We start from the raw sequence: 13893 nt of genomic DNA, 5'->3' as shown, positions 1-13893 counted from the left end.
CTGACAGCTCGTATCCTGGACAGACATGACATCTAAAGGGAGAATTTTAGGACGTCACAGGGCTGGAAAAGAGGAGATTTCCTCTCTGACAGGGCAACAAGCAAGAGCTGAAGAACGCCACCAAGGCTTAATATCAAGGCTACAGATTAAAACACCACAGGGACAAAACGTGACTCCTCCCTCACAAATCCCAAGCTGCGCAGAGGATGCAAATCTACCTTAGAAAACCTTCTCATGAGATGAGAGAGAGCTTCTGGATTTGGACACTCCAGCTTCTTTATGATCTCAAAACTCTGGTTGAGCTGCGTGAAGACGTCCACCACCGAGCAGGAGAAAAGGGCATGGTCCGATGTTCGCTGGAACTACACAGACACCACAACACACAAGGACACACCGTTAAAGGGTGCTTGTGCCGGGTGTGTGGCTTCCTGGCTGGAGGCTCTTCTTCTCAGCCTATTCATTCTTCCCACTTTTCTCCAGAAAGTGAACCCCAGACACACCCAAACAGCCACAGCAGCACCAGCCGTGGTTCCTCAGCTGAGCACACCAGGAGTGAAGCACAAGACTGAGCAGCCCACATTTGAAAGAACGGGGCTTTGGGAAATCTGCCATCTAAATAGGTCATCAAGCAGCAATAGGGTCGTGTAAGGTTTGCATTCAGTGCTGCGTTGAGGCTGCTACGCTCTGTGGCGGCAAACACAGATCTCACTCATGGCGGTGGGGGTGGGGTGGGCAGTTCCTGGCCATGATTCCCTCTGCTGCTTCTGCAGAAAGATGCCCTTTTTACAGGATAATGCCTGGCTACAGCTACTGCCTTAATTATAGCTCTCTGGATAGGATTGCAAATGCTGTCACAGCAAATCAATGAAAGGGGCATTTTTGTCCAATAAAAAATTCCTCCTTCTCTTGTTTTCGCCTAGCAAAACAAGCCACTCTCCATCTCTCCATGGTGGGGGAATAAGAGAGGAACAGGGCAAGGCAATAATCCACGTTTGCTGTGCAACAGGAAGTGCAGATGGGAGTAGGCAGGTGCATTTATTTATCTCAGGCACCACGTTATATATCAAGCAACCTCTCGGCTCTAGGCTGCTGTGGATTGAGTGAGTGGGCCTCAGGACCACCGCCCCATCACCCAAAGTGCCCCCTGCCTCAGGGCTTCCCCCACCTCACAGCTCTGCTCACCCCGTCCTTCTTGTCTCTTCCCAGCGCACCGTGAAGAAACTCCATGGAGACGTCCTCGTTCTCATCCAGCCACTGCATGACAAAAGGCTCAAACCACCTAGGGAGGGAGGAAGGCGGCTGCTTCACCCACATTCTTGTTTTTCAGACAGTCAACACAGGTTCCTCCTTGTGCCTGAACATGCGCAGAGTGAAGCGGCCTTGACGCAAAGGATATGGCGCCTTGGAAGTGGCTCAAGGCAACCCTCAGCCCTGCAGCCCTGAAACTCCCCTTGCTGCTGTATTGTGGCATCCACAGTTGGGGGATTCCAAGGTTAGGGGGATAAAGGGCTGCATTATGACTAAACTGTCAGACTGGAGAGGGTGGGGTCTTTTGGCCTGCCTTGATTCCCAGCCTCAGCTCTCCACTCGCCCTTGCCCAAACAGGATTCCACATTTTGCAGGAGAGCAGGGAAAGAGTGGCAGCTTTTATAAGGGAGAAATTGAAATTGAAATACAGTGGTACCTCGGGTTAAGTACTTAATTCATTCCGACCAATTGGTTAAAAGTATACAAGTCGGAGCAAAACAGTACAAATTGAGAGCATTTGCAGATGATTTAGTATTGACACTACAGGAGCCAGAATCTAGTACTAAAAGAGTTTTGGAACTGATTCAAGAATTTGGTCAGGCTGCAGGATTTAAACTGAATAAGTTAAAAACAAAGGTCTTAGAGAAAAATTTAACAGCGATTGAGAGAGAGAGGTTTCAGAATGAGACAGGTTTAACAGTGGTTAAGAAAGTGAAATACCTGGGGATCAACATGACAGCTAAAAATGGGAATCTATTTAAAGATAATTATGAAAAATGCTGGACTGAAGTAAAAAAGATTTAGAAATTTGGTCAAACCTGAAGCTTTCACTGCTAGGCCGCATTGCTGCGATAAAAATGAATGTATTGCCTAGAATGTTGCTTTTGTTTCAAACACTGCAAATTTTGGATAAAATGGATTGTTTCAAGAAGTGGCAGAGAGATATTTCTAGATTTGTCTGGCAGGGCAAGAAAACCAGAATAAAATTTAAAATACTAACGGACGCAAAGGAAAGAGGTGGATTTGCCCTGCCAGACCTTAAACTTTATTATGAGTCAGCAGCTTTTTGCTGGCTGAAAGAATGGCTGCTTCTTGAAAACACAGACATTTTGGATTTAGAAGGTTTTAATAATGTATTTGGATGGCATGCATATTTGTGGTATGATAAGGTCAAAGCACATAAAGCATTTAAAAATCATATTGTCAGGAAAGCATTGTTTAATGTCTGGATAAGATATAAGGATCTACTTGAAAATAAAACCCCAAGGTGGTTGTCACCGATGGAAGCGAAGGCTCAGAAAAAGCTCAATATGGAGGCCAAATGGCCGAAATACTGGGAAATTTTGGAACAAGAGGGAGACAAATTGAAACTGCAGAGTTTTGAAAAAATAAAAAATAAAGTGCGAGATTGGCTTCATTATTATCAGATAATGGAGGCATATAACTTGGATAAGAAAATTGGCTTCCAGGTGGAAAAATCAAAATTGGAAACTGAACTGTTAGATCCCAAAACTAAGATTTTGTCAAAGATGTATAACTTGCTGTTGAAATGGAATACTCAGGATGAAACGGTAAAATCTGCTATGATTAAATGGGCACAAGATGTTGGACATAACATAATGATGGATGACTGGGAACAGTTATGGACCGCAGGTATGAAGTTTACGGCATGTAATGCCTTAAGAGAGAATATTATGAAAATGATATACAGATGGTACATGACACCAGTCAAGCTTGCAAAAATCTATCATTTGCCCGATAATAAATGTTGGAAATGTAAAGAAACTGAAGGTACATTCTTTCACCTTTGGTGGACGTGCCCAAGGATTAAGGCTTTCTGGGAGATGATATATAATGAAATGAAAAAGGTATTTAAATATACCTTCCTGAAGAAACCAGAGGCCTTTCTCCTGGGCATAGTCGGCCAATTGGTGCCAAAGAAGGATAGAACTTTCTTTATGTATGCCACAACAGCAGCAAGAATTCTTATTGCAAAGTATTGGAAGACACAAGATCTACCCACCCTGGAAGAATGGCAGATGAAGGTGATGGACTATATGGAACTGGCGGAAATGACCGGCAGAATCCGAGACCAGGGAGAAGAGTCGGTGGAAGAAGATTGGAAGAAATTTAAAGACTATCTACAGAAATACTGCAAAATTAATGAATGCTAGAATGATGTTGGATTGAAGTCAAGGGGTTTTTAGCAGCAATGTTATAAAGGAATATGTAAAAATGGATTGTTAACAAGTGATAATCTAAAGTTATAATATATTAAGATAAAAGATCAAGATAAAATCAAAGAGGGAAGGGAATTGCTGAATTAATTAATTGAACTGGAATACAAAAAAGGGAGGTGAGAGGAGGTCAGGGAAACAAGCAAATGAAAGATAAGATATGGAAAGATTGATTTGTTTTTAATTGTTTCTATTTTTCTGTATTTTGTATTTTCTTTTTTCTTTCTTTTCTCTTTTTCTTCTTATTATTTTTGTAACCTTTTTTGAAACTTTAATAAATATTATAAAAAAAAAAAAGCACTTAATTCATTCCGGAGGTCCGTACTTAACCTGAAACTGTTCTCAAGCTGAAGCACCACTTTAGCTAATGGGGCCTCCTGCTGCTGCCGCACCGCCGGAGCATGATTTCTGTTCTCATCCTGAATCAAAGTTCTCAACCTGAAGCACTATTTCTGGGTTAGCGGAGTCTGTAACCTGAAGCATCTGTAACCTGAAGTGCATGTAATCCGAGGTAACACTGTACTTTATTGTCACTTGTACAACTTGTATACAATGAGATTACACGAGCACCCGCCCACTCAGCTCTCTTAGTCTTCATTCCCCTCGTTTACTGACGCACACCCACCAAACTCGAAAGTCAGTTGCCCTGTTGTTATCTTTTCATTCAGCAGCCTAACAGCCTACGGATAGAAGCTGTTCTTTACCCTGTTGGTGCGACTAATCATGCTTCTATATCTTCTGCCTGAGGGCAGGAGGTCAAGAAAGTGCCTGCCAGGGTGTGAATCATCCCTGAGAATTTTCCTCACACTCCTGAGGAAATAGTTCTTCTGCTATTTCATCCAGCGGATTCACAGGACAGCCCATAATATCTTGTGCTGTATTCACCACCCTCTGTAGGCACTTCCTATCAGATGATGTCAAACCAGTGCACCACACCTGGAATTCCAAGAAGCAACACAACAAATATGGCATGCAGCTGAGTGTGTGTGTGGGGGGGGGGGAATGCTGAATGAATGGAAAGGAAAAACCAGTCCCGGGCCTGCTGGATCAGGCCAATGGCCCATCTAGTCCAGCACCCTGTTCTCAGGGTGACCAACCAGATGCCAAGGGAAACCAGCAAGGGGGATTTGAGCACAAGAGCACTTTTCCCTCCCTTCCAGCAACTGGAATTCAGAAGTGAGCATAGGCATCCCGGCTAGCAGCCATCAATAGCTCTCTCCTCCAGGCTGAAGAATTTCCAGAATTGCCACGGCCTCCACACTTCTCCAAGGGGGTGCCATGCAGTCTGCATGATGTGGGCAGAAGCCTCCAGGCAGGAGGGCGGCAGCAGCAGCAGCAGCAGGTGTTGCCTTCATCCTGGGAGGAGCTACCCAGAGCCCGTCTGGAGCTTCTTCCAGCCTTGTGTCTCCCCCCTCCCCCATTAATATTCTGATGCCTGCAAGAGGTTTTAAGTATAATTGCTGAAAAGCCCCTTCCTGAGAAACTGATTGCCTTTTCCTCTACAAAAGGTTCACTGAGAAATAAAGAAGTCAGGGGAAAGACATTTAGAGTCTTTTAAAGTTCTAAGTGCACCTTAACACAAATGGACTCCGGTTTGAAGGATGTGCTGGATGAATATTTAAAGAAAACTGAGCCCAACAAGCAGAATAAAAGCTCCAGAATGTTCTTCCTCCCCCCAACTGAAACATTCTCCCCCCCCCCACTTACAGAGAGTATTCAGGCACTGCATCTCTGAACGTGGGGAGTTCGCGCACATATTCATTATAAAACCATTTCACTTTGAAGTGCAAATTCATATAATCTGTGCTCTTGCATAACCGTTGCTTTTCATGCTCTGTAATGGAACACAGAAAAATAAAAATAACATATTTAATAAAGTTCCAGCTGTAAATAAAATTACAGAGTCCCCGTGCACATTTTAGACCCAGCAAAATAAATCTTAATGGCCTTTTAACATCTGAGATCTGCTTAGGTTTCAGAATTGCTTTGTGCTCATTGATCCAAGCCAGGGGTCAGCAACCTTTTCCAGCCATGGGCTGGTCCACCGTCCCTCAGACCATGTGGTGGGCCGGACTATATCTTGACAAATAACCCAGAGATGCATTTTAAATAACAGCAGATTCTACTCATGTAAAAACACCAGGCAGGCCCCACAAATAACCCAGAGATGCATTTTAAATAAAAGGACACATTCCACTCATGTAAAAACACGCTGATTCCCGGACTGTCTGTGGGCCGGATTGAGAAGGGGATTGGGCAGCATCCGGCCCATGGGCCTTAGGTTGCCTACCCCTGATGTAAGGTGGTACAAAACCCACAAGTGAGTCACAGGACTGAAACAGTTAAGGAAAGAGAGTCACAGAGTGTTGGACCTCATGGAAAAAGCAGACCCACTGCAGAGATGGGCTGAAGGCAGATATACCTTGTGTGCAAAATTCCTCAGGTTCAATCCTCAATGGCATCTATAGGCAAGGATGAGAGAGGGAGGGTCTGGAGAGCCACTGCTGCCAGCCAGTGTAGGCCATACTGAGCTAGAAGAACCAATTGCCTGACTCGGGATAAGGCAGCTTCCTATATTCCCAACAGCCAGAGAGGACTCAAGTAAGTGAGCCAAGTCAAGGCCAGGGGGCCGAGGCAGCCGTCAAGAGGTCTCCCTCTCTGACGGGCAGCCTGCTTAAGCTCAGGAGAGTGGAGAGAAACCTGTGAGTGTCTGGCGTGTGCCACAAGGTCACCAAGAGAGGCCTTCTTCGGGACTCCCTGAGTCCACCCTGGAGACCCACCAAAGCCTCAGGCTGAATCTTTCTCATAAGAGCTGCAAGATCTGAGCTGGCTGCAATGGGCCTGCTTTACTGTGCTGTGGATTAAGACTCATAGAACTCTAGAGTTGGAAGATACCCTGGGGGTCTAGTCCAACCCCCTGCAATGCAGGAATCTCAACTAAAGCATCCATGACAGTTGGCTTATTCCTCTTGCCACACTGTTTTCCCCCAGGGAGAACTGCTCTTTAGCATTCGATCAGAGCAAGCAGCAATTTGGGTTTGCCATGGTTTGCTGTTGGTTCCAGTTTAGAGCTGAAGAGTGGGGTTTCCCTGGGAAAGCAATGGGACAAGGGGTAAACCCCTCGGACCCGTACCAAGAAAGCATGCGTCAAGCAGAAAATAGTTTGGACTCGAGCTTTCTAGGCATGGGACAAGCAGAAGTGTGGATAAGCCCCGTGCTCTTGGTCTTGAGCCCCTTGGACTCTGGGGAAGGGTCTAGAAACCAAACCATACCCTGCAAGCAAAATGCCGACTCAGCTCTGAGTGGCCCCACTTGCCTGCTGATAAGAGACTTGCCATGCAAGATTTGTTTTTCCCTGGGCCAGTGGGCGGGGCAGTGGCAAGAGTGACCTTTGAGTCAGCCTATGTGCTTGCTGGTGCATCTGAAGAGGCTCTGTTCAGCTTGATCCCATCAATGCACGCACCTCCTGTGCTCAGGTCCTGCCTCTAAGCCCCTCCATCAAGGCTGCTTCCAGGAAAGAAGGAATGGGTGGGTGGTGCTGCGCAGCTCTTTGGATGGGGCCCACTAGAACTCAGATCACTTTCAAAAGGTGTCACCTTGCAAATGATGATAAAGGCTCTGTGCCCCTAATTCAATCCGTATGTAAATAAGGTCTGTGGTGTGGTTGCTAATGTGTTGGTTTTCCTCCAGAAGGTGCATTTCATTTGGTGTGTGTGTACAATGCTTCTATTGCTCATTTCCAGAGAAGCTTTTTCAATTCAGGTAGTGAGATGCCAAAAGCTCTGCTTGATGAAGACAGATGTCCAGGCGGTTCAATTTCTCACTTCCAAAACAGCTCTGTCCTTTTGGATCGACTTTTTTTCTCCAGCAATTTTGTCCTTTTCAGACCTGCAGGCTGAAGTTCTAATTAAGAGTGGCAAACTTTGTTAACAATTGCTTCAGGAGAAACACGGCACATACAGTTCCAAGTCAACAGCCACCCACATTTTTCCTTGGGGAAAGATCTGGGTGAAGTTCTTGCATTGCAAACTTATTTACGAGCGAAATCCATTTTCCTACCAAGGTACATAGCTAGGAATGGCTGGTCCAATTTCTGTCCAGGTAAATGGCGGCATAGCTGACAATAAAAATAAACTGCAGGATATTTATTTATCGGGAAGTATCGGGAAGTTTTTAATATTTGATATTTTTGTATGTTTTTATATGTGTTGGAAGCCCGACCAGAGTGGCTGGGGCAACCCAGCCAGATCAGTGGGGTGTTGTTGTTAATTGTATTGCAACAGTTGAACCACCTTCCATCACTGCTAATATGGTTAAATGCAGTAAATGAATGGAAGAGCAAGAGGAGAGCCTTGCTGGATCGGGGGGGGGGGGGGAGTGTCAGGAGCTTGTCCTACTCTTGAGTAGGACCCTGGCAGAGACACATGCCCGACTGGCATGTTCTCTCCCTCCTGGTCGTTCGTTCAGGAGCTTTGAAAGCTTTCTTCTGCCCAAACATCATAGCGACCGATGCCAACAGACATTGGCACACTTAGGGATCCGCAGAGTGTTCACAGTTTGCGTAACAGAACTTAGCAACTCAGCATTTTGGCTAATCTATTTTATTTACATATCAACACACACGGAGCACTGCAACATGGCTCCCTCTCTCTCTAGCATCAGACAGCAAAGAGAGAAAGAACAAAGGACAATAGTCCCAATTCAACAGAACACAGTAAAACAAACATCCTGTCTCCGTCACTTCCCACTTTGTGGAGTCAAAACATATACCGTCATGTGAAAGACAACAATCTCATGACTGCAATCACGGAGCAGGAATTCTAACATTGAGCTCATACAGCCTCCAGTTCTCCCACAGTGGCCCATAATGGGATGCTCGCTTGAGGGCAACTATTACCGCCTCCTCAGCTGCTCTTGCACTCACAAGTGGTGCAACAGGCGACAACAACCCTCCAGGGCTGGCCTTGGTCTCTTTTATGGCCTCAGGGAGGGGGGCCAATTGGGAGGCCCCTTTCCTGAGCCAAACTCAAGACCCTGACAGAAGGCACAGGATGCACATCCTGCAAAACCTTTGGAGCCAGGCGCATGGGTAAGTCTATCTCCTCTGCAGCGTTCACATTATGCAAAACTGCATTGCTCTGCCAGAACAAAATATTGATGCCAACTACAGCCAATTAAACATACCAGCCTTGTTCAAAAGCACCCTGGCCAAGATAGGTGGGCACAGCTCCAGCAGTGGCTTCGCTTGCGGAGGAGGTCCTTGTTTATGCTCAAAGGACTCTTTCGTTCTCCCTCCCAGCTGTTCCCTTCTTACCACTTAGGTTTAACAGCCACAGGACAGGATGAGGCCTGAGTGCTGTTTGGTGGCTGCGGCCCAAGGAAGACCTGGGACAGCTCAGTCAGTGGAGCATGAGAGTCACATTGGGTAAAAGATTCCTGAATTTCAGGGGGTTAGACTAGATGACCCCAGAGGTGCCTTCATCTCTACAATTCTATGAGCAGGTTCTGCTGGCAGCCACTCTCTAAATGGTCCCAGCACTGGAAGTGAATGTTCTGCAGCCTCCCAGGTATGCCTTGACCCACCCCCTGCCTGAAAGAGGCTTTGAACACCATCCGGCCTAAGAAAAAGCAGGCAGTGGCAATTTTGAGGTTGTGCAGGACACACCCGTGAGAGAGGAGCCTGCTGATCAAGAGAGCCACTGGGGACTCCCTGGTGAAAGAGCTTCCCAAGTTTGAGCCTGTTGTAGTTCTCCCGGCTGGGGCTGCCACACAGTTGGATCCTCCTCAAGCTTCTCTTGATCAGGGCAGGAGACCTGAGCTCCTTCCACTGCCCCTTATGAACAACGCAGGGGCACAAATGAGCAATTCAAGTTCAGGGAAGGGGGAACCTCAGGCCCCCGCCCCATGAATGCTCTCTTCTATCTTCTCTTTGAGAGTATTTGGCCCCCAAAGCTCTCCTTAGGCTACACCCCTTATCTCCAGGCCACACCCATCACTAACTCACCTCCTGGGGTAATTTTGCTGGTCTGGAATGCGTCTGTGAGCAAGGATCATGCCTCTTGCTTGCTTGGAAGTGTGTGTGTGTGTGTGTGTGTGTGTGTGTGTGTACAGAAACCCCAGAACTTTTGTGCGGACAGGATGTAGCCTACAGTACAAAGTTTTGAGTCACATTCATTGCTCTGCCTAGTCGGTGTTTGGCCTAACCAGCGTTTGTCTCCGTCCCAGTTCCCCACTGGCATGAGGCCTCTGGAAGGTTGACCAAGAGGGAATGTGGTCCTTTGGCTTAAAAAGCTCTCCCTGCCCCCCCCCATTCCAGAATAATTTGCAACACCCCCTCACTGTGAATGGATGGCACCCAGCAAGATGCCCCCTATCTAGGTGTGAAATTGGCCAGCAAGGAGTGTTTCCCCCCCCCTCTGCTTCCAGCAACAACATGGCAAGTGCCAAATGGATTGTCCCTCCATCAAATGGCTTGGAAGGTCTCCATGACAACCAAGTTCCAAAGAAGCCTTCAAGTCTTCTGGAAGAAAAGCGCAAGGACATAATCCATCTGCATCCAAACTCTCAAGGTGACTGGCAAGACTCCCTCTGCCCTTCTCCGGTGCCAACGTTATTTATTTATGCCTGTTTTCCTCCTTCAAAGAGGAGGCATTTTTTTGTTCCAAAATAAAAAAAAACAATCTGTCATTTTGGGAAGGATATCAGAAAATGTGTGTAAACAAGACTACCCGCTTCCACTTAGAAATATAATGGAAATACCACAGATCTTCATTCTGGAGAGCCCTGACTAAGCCAGTGTTGTGTAGTGGTTAACAGTGTTGATGAGGACCTGAGAGACCAGGATTCAAATCCTCACTTAATGGGGAGGGAAAAAGCCATGTATGTCACCTTGAGCTGTTTGGAGGAAAGGTCGGATATAAACAAATAAAAATAAAAATAAAATAATAATCAGGCATGTGCTTCAATTACTAGCAAATAAAATAGTTCCAATTCTGATGGGATTTAAAGGGAAGTATCTAAAATGAAATATTTTCTGCTGGTTGCTATTGCAGCACCAGAGTTAGGGTAGTTCCCACACACAGAGCTTCAAGCCAAGGGGGTGCAAAACAACAACAACAACAACAACAACAACACTTATATTTACATAGGAACTTACTGAGAAGATCCATTAAAAAGCAACAGTATAAAAAGGAATTATTGTGAAAATAGGAAATATAGGAGATGCCAAATTTTGTCTTTGCTCAGGGTGCCATAATACCAAAATCCCCCCGTACCTATTGCTTCAGAGATTTTGTATTTAAATGGCGTCTCTCGGATGTCTTCCCTTCCCCCAGTTCTGGTCTGTAATGCGGGGAGGGCTGCTCTGAATTCTCCAGGGCTAACGGCAGATTGGGGTGGAACTTACTAGCTCCCATCCACTGACACATCCTGGGCTCAGATGAGATAAGCACCCATCTCAGATGCCACATCCAGACAAACTGCCACAACCATCTCAGGGCAGCCGAGTGGGTGTTTCTTGGCCCCTCTTCATTTGGTAATGCTGCACAGAGGAAGAAACTCTACTTTCCTGTATTATTTTTCAGGCTCTCGCCCTGATGACTGCCAGCAGGATGTTTTTGCACATGTTCCTCAAGGGACGCAGCATCTCTCAGGCTTCTAGCAACAGGCTTGGCTGTGAGGCGAACACGAGACCCACTTCATCATCATGATGACTCCCTGTCTGCCTCGACAGGCAGAGACAAACGGCACAGATGCAGATCAGCTGTTCCCTGCCAGCGCTGACGCTTCATGGTGCAACTCTGGAGCGCAGAAGGAGGCAGGCGACCATCACCCAGACACCCGTGAAGGAGTTCACCCATGGCCAAAACCCATGCAAAGCAGCCGGCCTGCAAAGGCTCCTTCCTTCTTCCCTGAGCCTTGCAAAGTGGAATGGCTGCCGGTTTGTCGGACACTGGTACTGTCTCTGGCTGCACAGAGAATGAGGCGATGCCCAAAGCCGCAAGGCCTCAAAGCAGGGCTCATTCAGGCCGCAATCAGTGGCACAGTGGAGGCCGCTTTTGCGCCTGCGATGCATGTCCACGTTTCTCTTCTTACTCTTCATCTAGGACTTGGGTAGGCAAACTAAGGCCCAAGGGCCGGATGCGGCCCAATCGCCTTCTAAATCCGGCCCGTGGACGGTCCGGGAATCAGCGTGTTTTTACATGAGTAGAATGTGTGCTTTTATTTAAAATGCATCTCTGGGTTATTTGTGGGGCATAGGAATTCGTTCATTCCCCCCGCCCATATAATCTGGCCCCCCACAAGGTCTGAGGGACAGTGGACCGGCCCCCTGCTGAAAAGGTTTGCTGACCCCTGATCAGCAGTTTGTATTCTGGTGGGGTTGGGCCTCGGCCTTGCCTGCACCAGGCTCCAAAAGGCTTTGTTGGAAACAGTCCCCTCAGGGCATGGCAGCAAAGGCCAGAGACCAATTGTGACAAGCTGCCAAATTTTATATCTTTGCTTAAAATCACAAGGCATCTGTATGAAGGGGAAGAGGATGGCAAAGGGCGCAGAGCTTCCCAGCTCAAGTGCCTGGCCTGGCCTGGCCTTTGGGAGCCTCCACCAGCCAGGACTCAACATGTGGTCATCTCTGGTGACAAAGCCACAGGAGCTGCCCAAGTGCATTGGTGGACGGGGTGTTCCGGCCGGCTCAGCCTCTTCTTGTCACCAGCAGTGGCCAGCTGGTTGGGACAGAGAGAGGAGAAGGATTGCCTGGGCTCCTTGGGCTCTTTAGGACAGTCTTCGAAGCAGGAGAGACAGGGGCGCAAGGCTGGCTGTGGCTGGGTCCAGAGCATTCTTCAAAAGTGGGCAGGGAGCGGGGAAGGGCTCTGGGCTGGGGGCTGGGGGCAGAGACCTCACCACAACAGTCTGGGGGCACTTCTTTCTCTCTCTCTCTTTTTTTTGCAAGCTTCTGCTTCTGCTCAACAGCCTTCATTGAAATCTCTGTTGCTGCTGGTGGAATCTATGTTTGAATGCTCCCCCATGTAAAAACATGCTAGTTTGCCGATTCAAACTAGCACAGGAGGGGAAGGGTTCTAAGGCTGCCTTCTCTCTGGAAGGCAAATTATGTTCGGGGAGGGCATTCTTTGATTCAGTATAGCATTCAGGCATCGGGGCCACAAGCTGCAGGCTGAAGGGCTTTTGTCCAGCAACAGTGAAGCAATGCTAAGCTTACCTTATCGCCCCCCCCTTCCACAGTTTGAAATGCACAGGAAGCCCAGCTGGCTTGACTTTGTAAAGAGACATGCCCTCTCCCTTGCTTAAGGAGGCTGCAGCAGCAGCAAGGCAGCCCCAGGACGGCAACCTTCCTCCTCCTAATCCCCAGATCCAGCCTCGTGAAGTCAGGTGGCCATGGAAGCATCGTGTTGTTGGGGCAACATCTGTTGCCAGGCAGAACATCAGCAGCTCTCTGGACTAAAGCAGCATTAAGGTCTTACGCCGCTAAGAGCAGGAGATAACAATGTGGCACAACCCACAACGTTGGAGAAAATAGGTTAGAAAGCAATGGCATCCCTGAGTGGGGCCTTTCTGAGGACACATGGCTCCTCTCGGACAATTCATGTCTACTAGAGTGGATGGAGCAGAAATACAGGAGGGCAGCTCCCCTGCCCTCTCCCAGGCATGTTTCCCATCCATCCCAGTCTTGCTTTTTTTATACTGTAGGTGCAATGCCTTCCTTTATTCCACATTAGAATTTCATTTGCCCTCAGACAGTTTCATTCAGCAAGTAGTATTAGAACTAGGATTAACAATGCTGTGAAGCAGCACTGGGTGCCTTGGCTTATATGTCTCAGGAGGTTTCAAAGAGAACCCTACCCTCTTGGGGGACTGACTTTTGGGAAGCCCTGGTCAAGTTCATGCCCCCTTGCCTGATGCTGGCCACTCCTGTGTGGTGATACCAGGACACTCGACAGCAGGAAGTGAGGGAGGGGAAGCAGGGGTTTCATTGGGTTGGGGAGGGGGTGGGAGGGGGGTCAGTGGGCCAAGAAGCCACAGCAGTGGGAGGATGGAGCAGGACAGGGCTTTCTAGCCACTGACACTGGAAAGAGAATTTGCATTCTTAGCAGAGATGCTGAGCATTTCGGTTAATTCTAAGCCAACCCGCCACCCAATCAGGAGTGCCAACTTGGACCCGAGTCCGTGGGTGCCATGCAGCGTGCATGGCCCTGGCACGGAAATTTGTGGGTGCCCGGCTCCTTCATGGGGAATTTTGTTAGTGCTTGGGCACCCAGGGAGTTGGCACCTATGCCCCCCCCAATGTTTTAGACTATAATTCCCATCAGCTCCAGCACCCTACAATTCTGCCGGCTGCAGTGCATGGAAATTGTGATCCAAAAAGCAACTTGGTCACTCAAGCCACATTTTCTTA

The 13893-nt window shown here is 47.7% G+C and overlaps 1 protein-coding gene across 1 annotated transcript in view; it reads right to left on the bottom strand.

Annotated features, from left to right (window-relative positions):
• The window catches only part of UNC13C (unc-13 homolog C), a 138725-nt gene that overhangs the window by 27313 nt on the left and 97519 nt on the right, over positions 1-13893 (bottom strand). Inside the window, exons 19-21 of the mRNA XM_080980617.1 lie at positions 5193-5319; positions 1183-1279; positions 219-362 (exon numbers count right to left, since the gene is read on the bottom strand). Coding sequence (XP_080836743.1) covers positions 219-362; positions 1183-1279; positions 5193-5319 — 368 coding nt within the window. The remainder of the gene's footprint in view (positions 1-218; positions 363-1182; positions 1280-5192; positions 5320-13893) is intronic.

The sequence above is a fragment of the Podarcis pityusensis genome, assembly GCF_964106645.2.
Source record: "Podarcis pityusensis genome assembly, chromosome: 14".
NCBI lineage: Eukaryota > Metazoa > Chordata > Lepidosauria > Squamata > Lacertidae > Podarcis > Podarcis pityusensis.
The sequence above is the reverse complement of the archived record's forward strand: the minus strand, read 5'-3'. Positions and strand labels throughout refer to the sequence as shown.